At 45.8% G+C, this 10679-nt stretch overlaps 1 protein-coding gene across 1 annotated transcript in view; it reads right to left on the reverse strand.

The window, feature by feature from the left end:
• The window catches only part of CC2D1B (coiled-coil and C2 domain containing 1B), a 36332-nt gene that overhangs the window by 701 nt on the left and 24952 nt on the right, over window positions 1-10679 (reverse strand). Inside the window, exons 16-24 of the mRNA XM_018552458.1 lie at window positions 8766-8891; window positions 8338-8396; window positions 7022-7138; window positions 6520-6593; window positions 4511-4569; window positions 3807-3858; window positions 2929-3028; window positions 2055-2148; window positions 1766-1894 (exon numbers count right to left, since the gene is read on the reverse strand). Coding sequence (XP_018407960.1) covers window positions 1766-1894; window positions 2055-2148; window positions 2929-3028; window positions 3807-3858; window positions 4511-4569; window positions 6520-6593; window positions 7022-7138; window positions 8338-8396; window positions 8766-8891 — 810 coding nt within the window. The remainder of the gene's footprint in view (window positions 1-1765; window positions 1895-2054; window positions 2149-2928; window positions 3029-3806; window positions 3859-4510; window positions 4570-6519; window positions 6594-7021; window positions 7139-8337; window positions 8397-8765; window positions 8892-10679) is intronic.

A 10679-nucleotide genomic window follows, 5' to 3' on the forward strand; every position in this document is an offset into this window, starting at 1 on the left:
TCCCCCCCCCCCCCCCCATTTTTGTTTTATTAGGACTCATTCAACCCACTTCCTGAGACCAGGTTGTCGTGAATGGAGGGACATCTTTGAGCAACCTGCCCCCAAAGTACTACTGCACTGAATTGTGCTCACACATTACATGAGCATCACTCAGGTGCAGGAAGAAGGTCCTCCCACTACCAGTAAAGAAGAAGGACCCATCATCATATCACTGGACTGGCTAGAAGAGCCTTGTAAAATGATTTTATTTTCACTCAACATAAAATCATTTTCTTAAAGTTCATTGAGGAACACAGAAAGTCGTAAACCTTTGGGTTTTACTGCAGCCTACAGGAAGATTGGAAACTGGCAAATATAACAACTGTAGGACAGCCCAGGGTATATCCCCCTCCTACTTCCAGCATGCCTCAGCTTTGTAGCAAACAGGACCGAGAGCATGACCGGAAACACAGAGGGATGTGACCCGAGTCCCTCAATGGACTCCTGGGTGTGGGAAAGACAGAGGCTACCTTAGGTAAGGAGGAAGTCCCGGGCTTCAACCCGACCTAGTCCCTTATGCAAGATCAAAAAAACGTTCATTGCAAGATACGGTCACCACCTTACTCACTTCACAAAGGTGATAATCACAAGGAAAGCCACCTTGTGGGTGAGAATAGAGACAGGAATGTATCTAACAGATTCAAATGGCGGCTTTTGAAGCATTGAGGGAAGCAGATTCAGATCTTACAAAGTAACAGGGGAACAGACAGGGGGAAGCACACGGAAGAAACCCTGGACAAAGGTTCTAATCAAAGAATTGGAAGTATGTTAAGTACACCTTCAATGTCCAATGATAGACCTTTTTCTAAGTGGCCCTTTTAGCATCATAGGAATCAAAGACTCGGGGATGCCCCTTTCCCTTAGAACCTGGGATTCAAAAGTTACGCTGTTAAAGCCAGCAACCAAGAGGCAGGATGGCAGTAGATCCAGATGGTCTGGCAGGGCCCACAGTGCGTCTGCTAGAAGTCTTACTAGGTCAGCATTCCACATCTGCCTGGGCCAATCCAGAGTAATGAGGAATACCAGCATGCCCTCCATTTTAACCCCGTGGAGCGGACAATTAAGACATTTCAGGGGAGGAAAGGCTTAGATGAGGATGTACTGATTCCCCAGAGCCACCAGAACATTGACTGCTTCTGCCAGCAGATCCCTGCACCTTAATACCGGTCAGGTAAATATGAAATATTACATATAAATACTACATATGCCCTGCAGGCAGAGAGCCCTAGGCAAGGGCAAGTGTTTTCTAAAATGTACAGACCAGAGACAAACTTGTCTGAGGAGAGAGCAGTGTGTATGGGGCTAAGTACTTGCCAACGTGACCCATTGTACTGAGATTTCCTAACAATCTCCATCAGCAATAGAGGGTCTTCTTAAAGTCCGGAACACATTTTATTGTCCCTCCCCAAAAAAGCAGCGAAAAATCTTTGCAAGAGAGTTGCAATGGTTCATCTAACTGGCCCATTCATGGTCATAGAACAAATAATGTTCTAGCAATTTCCATCAGATTTCAATTACAAAATAGAGCATATGGATCAAAGCAACCTACCACCAACTTCAAGGACTGAAACTCTTGCGGTCTTAAACTGCAAAACTAAACAAATGTCCAGACATGACTTGTAGCTCCTTCACCCCTAGGGGATCCCACTTTTATAATGCAAAGAGATTCTATGCCCAACTGGGAACTGAGATTCAACTGCCCAACTAAGCAACCAGATGCCGTTACCTTCCTTGTAATAGGGTCCATCACCAGCCACTTCTCTGTCACCGTTTGGAGGTCTTGACCATTGAGAGGCTCCCTCAACCTAATTTTTACCTCAAGTTTCCCCCCCGTTGGTTTTCTTCCATCAAACACCTGAAATGAGAAGATTATTAGGACATGCCTAACTCTGGGGTAGAAAGCAAAATGATTCACTAGGCTTTCTCTCATGTAAAATCTAGTCACTGTGTCATATCACTGTAAAGGGAAAGTATCCTTTTTGTTTTACTAAATGTTTGTATTAAAGTGACTTTACCTCCACAATCTCTCGTATCTCACACTGTGTCTCTAACTTGTCCAGTTTAACACTTGCAGTCCCGATTTGTTTATCGCTTCTGAACAAGAATACTCTGCAGAAGAGGAGAGGACATTATTTTGAGACAACATATAATCAAGAAAACAAGTCTGTTAGCTGCACATGAGATAGGCACCTTCTGAACCTTAGATCATTTCATTGCTGTCGTTCAGAAAGTGAGTATGCTCCAAGTTGGATGACAACGGTCAATACAACCCCCACCAACCATTATTTACAGATAACTCCTGGGAGGCCAGGACACCTGCAAGCCTTGTGTTCTTCTATCAGCCAAGACTGAGGAGCCAGTTCTTACTAGGGGGGTTACAGCACATTTCTGATATTTATATTAAGTGGGGTGACAACGTTAATAGTTACAACATTTCAAAGCTAACACTAGCTACAGCTTAGGGAAAGGTCGTGGCTCTCATTCCATCGTCACAGTGCTGGTCACTGGTATATTATATGGGGCAACAATGATGATGATAACACTAGCTACAGCTTAGGGAAAGGTCGTGGCTCTCCGTCCACCTTCACAGTGCTGGTCACTGGTATATTATATGGGGCAACAATGATGATGATAACACTAGCTACAGCTTAGGGAAAGGTCGTGGCTCTCCGTCCACCTTCACAGTGCTGGTCACTGGTATATTATATGGGGCAACAATGATGATGATAACACTAGCTACAGCTTAGGGAAAGGTCGTGGCTCTCCGTCCACCTTCACAGTGCTGGTCACTGGTATATTATATGGGGCAACAATGATGATGATAACACTAGTTAAAGCTTAGGGAAAGGTCGTGGCTCTCATTCCATCGTCACAGTGCTGGTCACTCACCCTTTGTTGAAGATTTCAAACTTGATGCCTTTGGCCTGAACCAGCCGTTTGAAGCCTCTGTGGTTGCGGTTGATAGTTAGTTTAAACGACTGTTCATACTCTGTATAAAAGACCATTATGGTAGTTAGATGTGTGGCATGATCTGACTATAAACATAGAAGTTTAGATTACCCTTGCAAGTATATATTTATGGAGAAGCACTGCTATAAATCACAAAGGAAATTCACTAAGAAAATCCAAATGATTACACAATGAGGGGACTTCATCAGAACTGGAGAGAACAAAATCTGGAGCAGTTGCCCATGGCAACCAATCAGATTCTCTCTTCAGTTAAGATTTGGAAAAAAAAAGGAGAGAAGCTGATTGGTTGCCATGCACAGCTGCTCCAGATTTGGTCTGCTCCAGTTTTGATAAATTCCACTCATTGTTTCTTCCCCGAAATGTTTTTTCCCCCTTTCATAATGTGATCTGCTGACATGTAACAGAAATTTTCACTTTGAGGCGATTTAGCAATTCTATCTTCACTTTTTTGGGGGTTTTTTTCAGGTTCCCCCTACAAGAAGTTGTAGTGAGGGGGTGCTGAAAGCCTACACAAGTACACTGAATGAAGACTAAAACTGGACACCCAAGTTCTGTTCATCAGAATTAAAAAATACATGTTCCACCAAAGGCCACGTGAAGTCGCTGCAACCAATCATGCTGTATAGATCAGACATAGTATATTATCTACAAGCAGAAAGTCATTGTCAGCTTGGTTTATTCCTCTGGACAGAGAGTATAATTTGCCTACAGCGGTATTCTGACTAGCGGTGGCTTTAGTTCTCGGAACAATCATGAACATGCTGCGCTAGGCACAGCCATACTTCAATAAATCTCACCTGGAGAATTGGTGTTCTTAACAACGTAGGTTTTATTCTTTTGTGGCTGTTCCTGCAAGACACAAATATTGACAGGGTTTAAAATCTCAGCTAAATTCCAAAACATAATAATTAGGAGTAATAATAGAAGCATGAGATGGGGTGCTCCCAAAAAAAGAGTCCAGTCTTAAAATATACTGCGGACTGAACTGCGGCAACATTCTGTTTGCCCACCACCTGTGCTCTAGAAAATCCACAAAGAATTCTCAGAGAGTTTGAGATTTGAGGGTTAGGCTACATTCACAAGCTGCGGCTGGGGATTCCTGCGATAAGAACTTACAGATTCTTGCAGCAGGTAACCCAGGTGTGTCCATTCAGATGCAGCCATTGTCAGCATGTCATTCAGTTGCTGCATCTGTGAGTGGTTGTTAGCATGTAAATCGTACATGGAACGTTTACCTGCGGTTTGAAATAGATGATTGACCCTTTACACAATCTGTCTGCATCTAGGGACAATTATCTATCCCGAACTGCGGGTAATCGTTCCATGTACAATAACATGGGGACAGCCACTCACAGATGCAGCCGCTGTCAGCCTGTGATTCAATTGTCCCATCTGTAAGGACGCGCCTGGGATTTCTGCCTCAAAAACCTGTACGTTCTTGCCGCAGCCTTAAGCCACATGTGAATGACGCCTTAGAGTCAGCCCCACCCAAACCTCTTACCGTGCTTGGATATGGGAAATCAAACTTCACAAATGCATGCAGATCGTTGGGTGCTATTCCTGTGAAAAAGATTAACAGAGTTGGCGAGTTGTCATTAGATAAGTGACACTATAGATAAAAATAACATGAAGGGATCTCTGTGAGCAAGAAATAATAAAGAAACTACATATGAAACATAGAGTTGTATGGTGACACATGGCACAGCACAGCCTTGGTGTCTGAGGGACATAGCCTGTTAGAGTCTGTACTCTGCTGCATTTTCAGCAAACTGTTTAGCAAAATCGGAAATGCTCTCCTCTCCTGTGGAACATATCCACCTTTCCATCTCTCCCCTGCTGCTCCGTTCAGCCACTGGCCACTAGAAAAAAAAAAAATGGTACTACCGGGAGTGGGGAAGGATGTGGCCAATGTCGTTTGACAGCATTGGCGATTGGCTCAGTGTTGCCACAAGGGAGCGGGAGACAATTGTAAACTTACAGGGATGCCTTTCCTTGACAGCTGAACAGAGAGATGGGGAAGCAAAAGGAAGACTACCTGGGAAGACAGCATTAAAGTCAACCTGTCGCTTTGCCTGGCATGCACAAAGCACAGGGCTGACCAACTCCAATCTCAGAGGGCCATGCACAAACCAGAGCATGGAGACCCGACTCAGAAATCTTACTTCTTTATTGTGTGTAACAAAAATCCTAAAACATAATGGCCCTCAAAGGCGGTCTTGGACAGCCCTGAAATAAAGAGGGAAAAAGTTCAGCTGAAGAACTTGTGGTCAAGTTCTTCAACAGAGTGTCAGCAGCTGACACCCTTCCAGTGCAGTAAAGGCCTGTGTTGATGGGCTTTTGTTCACTTCAAGTGGGTTTTGCATTCCTATACAAGTCTATAGAAATGCAAAACCTGCTTTTAGCAGGTTAACTGTAGATCAAATGCACCTGTTGAGGAATTCTGATTGATCTCAGAACAGTCTTAAGGTGCCCATACACTGCACGATTATCGTACGAGAATCTCGGGAAATCCAGCGATTGTACGATAATCGCAAAGTGTATGGAAGGCGTGCGACCGTTTCTACTGTACGGTCACACGCCTTCCTTCGAACAAGCAGGTTTGAAAACCCGCCGAGAATCGACAACTTGCTTGTTCGACAACTGCCGAACGGGCCGGTGTACGCACGTGCACACTGCTCGTTTTCAGTCATAGGAACCCCGCCCCTTGTTGCAGTCATCGGAAGCCGGGGGCGGGCTTGCGATGATCGCAAGTATGACCTGCCTGTCCAAGATGGGCAGATCGTACAAGCTTTTAATTAGCTTACAACCATCGCAAGACAAAAGTCTTCCAATGGTTGTAAGGTGTATGGGCACCTTTAAACTGATGTCAAACTGATGCCATTGACACAAGCTCAAAGCCCATCCACACAGTCCCTAAGATGGTAGCAAGATGGGACACTCGATATGCAAGACCCAGCCAGACTATTCCAGCATGCGTAGAAGAACTAGGACTGGTGCAAAATAAGCATCCACATACCACAAGCAGCTGTCTCTGATGAGTATATAGTGAAGGGATATACAAATGCTACATAGGAATCTAAAAACTCAGCTGTTTTACACTATTAGATATGAGCCATGTGATGCCACAGCAGAGAGCAATGCCACAAATTAGCTATTGCAACAGGAATGCTTAAAAAGGTGCTTAGAGTGTCACCTATTGGATATAAACAAGAATACAAAATAGGAAAATTCCATATTAACCTGACAAAAAAATATGTTTTTTTCAGTTTGATTTTCGCTCTAATCATAATAATTACAAAATACACAAAACCACTACACGTTACTTGGACATGACTCGTGGTGTGCAGACACCTCTCCTCCCAAAACAGAAGTTAAGAACATTTGATGTGGGCTAGACAAACACACTTTCCTCTGGATTTCATGACAAACAACAAAGAAGAACAGAGAGTTCTCCCCGGGGGGAGTTGTAAGGTATAAAAAAAAAAGAGACAGAGACAAGGAGAATGTCACCTGAAGGGGCTGGCAGATTAATGCCTCGTACTATAATCAGCAGCATCTCTGTACTACTTAGCTCCGAGAATACTCTGTTGGGACAGAAGGATCATCGTTAGTTATTTTAAAAAAAGCACAATCTGTCTGAAAAACAAACACTTAACTTCCCTTCTGATGTTCTGCCACTTCTAAAAGAGAGAAATACCTGGAGACTATCACTGAACAGTTATTGGGGTTACTGGTGTTAGATCTGACCAATGACTCACCTGAAGAGGTGCTGGTGTTATTTCTGCCCTTTGCCTGATCTGAACATTTACTGGTGTTTGGTCTGATTATGCTTGCCCGAACAGTTACTGGTGCTCGGTCTGACATGAACAGTTACTGGTGCTTGGTCTGACATGAACAGTTACTGGTGCTCGGTCTGACATGAACAGTTACTGGTGCTTGGTCTGCCCTGAACATCTGACCTGAACTGCTCCTCAACATTCTCCATAATAAGTATCAATATACAAACAATTACCGGACTATCCTCAACGTCTTGTCCTCAAAATGATAGTCAGGTGGATCCCGGCCCTGAGCTTGTGATAGGTGAAGGATATCACAATTCTTCTTGCATTCATCTGCCATTTTCTCAAACCTGCCACAAGAACACAATGTCAGACATCGCTGAAGATTTGGCACAAGGAGTTCTTTCAAAATGTTTTCTACATATTCTCAATATGTCAAAGATACTCGATGAATAACAACATAATACAACAAAGTAATAGGGTTTTTGTACTTGCTGTAAAATCTATTTCTTGGAGTTAAGTGAGAGACACAGGAAGTCTTAAACCTTTGGTTTATACTGCCACCTACAGAAATCTGGCAGAGGAAAAAACTTCAGGCCAGCCCAGGGTATGACAGGCTATCAGCATGCCTCAGTTTTGTAGCAAAGCAGTATCAAAAGCATGATCATAAATACAGAGGGAGATTCATGTCCCAGGGAGTCAAAGGAAAATGGGACTGGGGGAAATGAGAGACCCCCTGCACAAAGGCCTTCATTAGGCAGTGGGAAGCCAAAGGTCTCAAACAAAATGGACAGGTCAGCTGACCCTTGATGGTACTAAGAGCCAAGTGCTGAGCTAGAAAAACTGCAAAAAAGGGACAAGGTTCATCACATGGAGAAACTCCTGGTAAAAGCCCTTAGATACACACCAAGCATAGTACCCCTTCCACATCCGATGGTAACTTCCTAGCTATGAGCTTTAAAGGAATCCCAGACTCAATCCCTTGGAAAATGGACAAACAGCCAGTGACCGAGACACAGAGTGGTAAACTGGTCCTTGAGACAGCAGATCAAGACAAACTTGCACAGCCTACAGCGTATGTGTGAGAAGTCTTACCAGGTCGGCGTACCACATCTGACTGGGCCAATCTGGAGAAATGAGGGTCACTGAAATGCATGCCATCTTGTTCCTGTGGAGCAGAGCACTGATCAAGGTACATTGATCCCACGGTGTCACAGAAGTATCCACCGCCACCGGATTCCTGGAACTGGATACAAACCCATCCAGTTTGCTCAACCTAGAGACAAGTAGGTCCACATTTGCCATTCCCCACCGGCTACACTGGGCTTGGAACACCTCTGGGTGCAGAGACTACTTTCTCGCAGGCAGCAGCATAACCTAAAGGTCTAAGACTTACTATGTCCTCTCAATGGACGAGACAGAAAACCTGTTTATCATCATCTTAGAGCAATATGACTTGTGCACACACGTCCCTCCGTTTCCCAATGTCTATGGCCACCTTACATTCTATGACAATCTGGTGACTGTAATGTAGAGGCTCTTTACTCGCCTTGTGGTTTCTGCAACATTTCCCATCTGAGTAAACTGCTTAGAGTACCGCAAACATTTCTAGGAGAAAAACACAGGATGGTGACAGTCCGTGAAGCCCCTGTAGTGTAACCTATTTCAGAGCTGTAAATATATATACAGAGGCACAAACAACAACAAAAACAACTTGCAGTGGGAAAAGGTTGGAACCTCTGTTATCTTTTTATTTCTCTGGGTCCCCACCAATTTACTCTAGCATCGTGTGCTGGTGGCACCCTGTGTGGCAGTGTATTAGGTTGTCACAAAGACCAAAATGAGAGGAATCTCTCCAGCGGGAACACAGACAGTAGTAACACCAATTTGACAACATCCAAAGAAAAATTGTGGCTGGAGCTGAGCTTTAGGCATAAAAGTATAAGATATGATATTGGGAGGATCAGTGCCTGGTACCTCATGTTGTTCATGAAGAAGCTTCAACAACTGAGAATAAACTTCATCTGAGTTCTGTGGTGACCTGGTGTCTTCGTGTTCTATCACAACAAAGTCACTATCCTCATCCGCTGGAGGTGTTGGGATCTGGAAAAAAGGAAAAATAGGATTTTGGTACTCACCGTAAAATCCTTTTCTCTCCGTTCATTGAAGGACACAGGGAACAGATCGGAGATCATGTACTGTAGGGTAATATCGCCACCTGCAGGAGAAGGACGCTAGGCACAAAAAACTAAAGACCAATTACAGCCTAGGGGCGGCCCCTGCTGGTGGCCAAACCCCCCACCTGCTGACAAGTCTCCAGTTTAGCAACAAGCAGTAAAGGAGTACACACCCACACAGAGGGGCGGGCCCTGTGTCCTTCAATGAACGGAGAGAAAAGGATTTTACGGCGAGTACCAAAATCCTATTTTCTCTCCCGTTCATTGAAGGACACAGGGAACAGATCGGAGATCATGTACTGTAGGGACGTCACAGAGCAGTACCAAAAAAGAGGGGTGGGCCAACAGAAAACAACAACCCAACTAAAAACAACAATTTCCCCCTCAAACGGCCGCCTGCAACACTTTGCGCCCCAAACCAGCATCCGCAGATGCCAAAACATCCACCTTGTAAAACTTGGCAAAGGCGTGAACAGAAGACCAAGTCGCGGCCTTACAGACCTGAGAAACGGAGGCACCATGACGAAACGCCCAAGATGCCCCAACAGCCCTTGTAGAATGGGCCGTAACAGAAAAAGGAGGCTCACGCCCCTTAATGGCATACGCACGCAAAATCGTGTCGCGAAATCAGCGAGAGATGGTGGCTGACGAGGCAGCCTGGCCCTTCCGAGGCCCATCCACAACGACAAACAGGGAATCCGATTCCTGAAAGGCAGCTGTAGCACTCAAATAAACACGGATGGCGCGGACCACATCCAGACAATGTAGCGCCTTTTCCTTCCTGTGGATGGTTTTCGGACACAAGGAAGGCAAGACAATGTCCTCATTGAGATGGAAAGCCGAAACCAACTTTGGCAAAAAGGACGGCCGGGGCCGCAAAACCACCTGTCCTGGTGCGGGACCAGCAACGGGGATGAGCAAGAGAGGGCCGCCAATTCCGAAACCCTGCGGACCGAGGTGACCGCCACCAAAAAGACCACTTTTTGAGACAGAGTCAGAATCGGAATTTCACGCAGAGGCTCAAAGGGAGAATCCTGCAACACCGAGAGCACCAGATTCAAATCCCACGGTGGCAACGGGGAGCAAACAGGAGGAACGATACGCGTAACCCCCTGCAGGAAAGTGCGAACGAAGGCGTTGGAGGCTATCGGTCATTGAAAGAGGACAGCCAAGGCCGAAATCTGGCCCTTGATCGTACTCAAGGCCAATCCTTGATCCACACCACGCTGTAGAAAGGCAAGGATTCTGGCAACGGAAAACAAACGAGGCGGAAACCCCACCGACTCACACCAGGCGAAATAAGCCTTCCATGCGCGGTGGTAAATCCTACGCGACACAGGCTTGCGAGCCCGCAACATCGTAGAGATGACCGCATCCGAGAGACCACGATCTCTCAACACCTGGCTCTCAACAGCCACGCCGTCAAAGCCAGTAACGGTAAAGACGGTCACGAACCGATCGACCTGCCGATTGAGGCGAGACGCCCGGATGCAGCATCCATTCCCCCGGGTCCACCGACTGGCGACTGAGATAGTCGGCCTGCCAATTTTCCACACCCGGAATGTACACGGCGGAGAGAGCCGGAACGTGCGTCTCCGCCCAAGACAGAATGCTCTCCACTTCCCGAGCCGCGGCCACACTTCTCGTGCCGCCTTGATGGTTGACGTACGCCACGGCCGTGGCGTTGTCCGACTGAACCCGGACCGGCCGTCCC

This window comes from Nanorana parkeri, unplaced genomic scaffold (genome assembly GCF_000935625.1).
Source record: "Nanorana parkeri isolate BGI_ZX_2015 unplaced genomic scaffold, ASM93562v1 scaffold89, whole genome shotgun sequence".
Classification (NCBI taxonomy): domain Eukaryota; kingdom Metazoa; phylum Chordata; class Amphibia; order Anura; family Dicroglossidae; genus Nanorana; species Nanorana parkeri.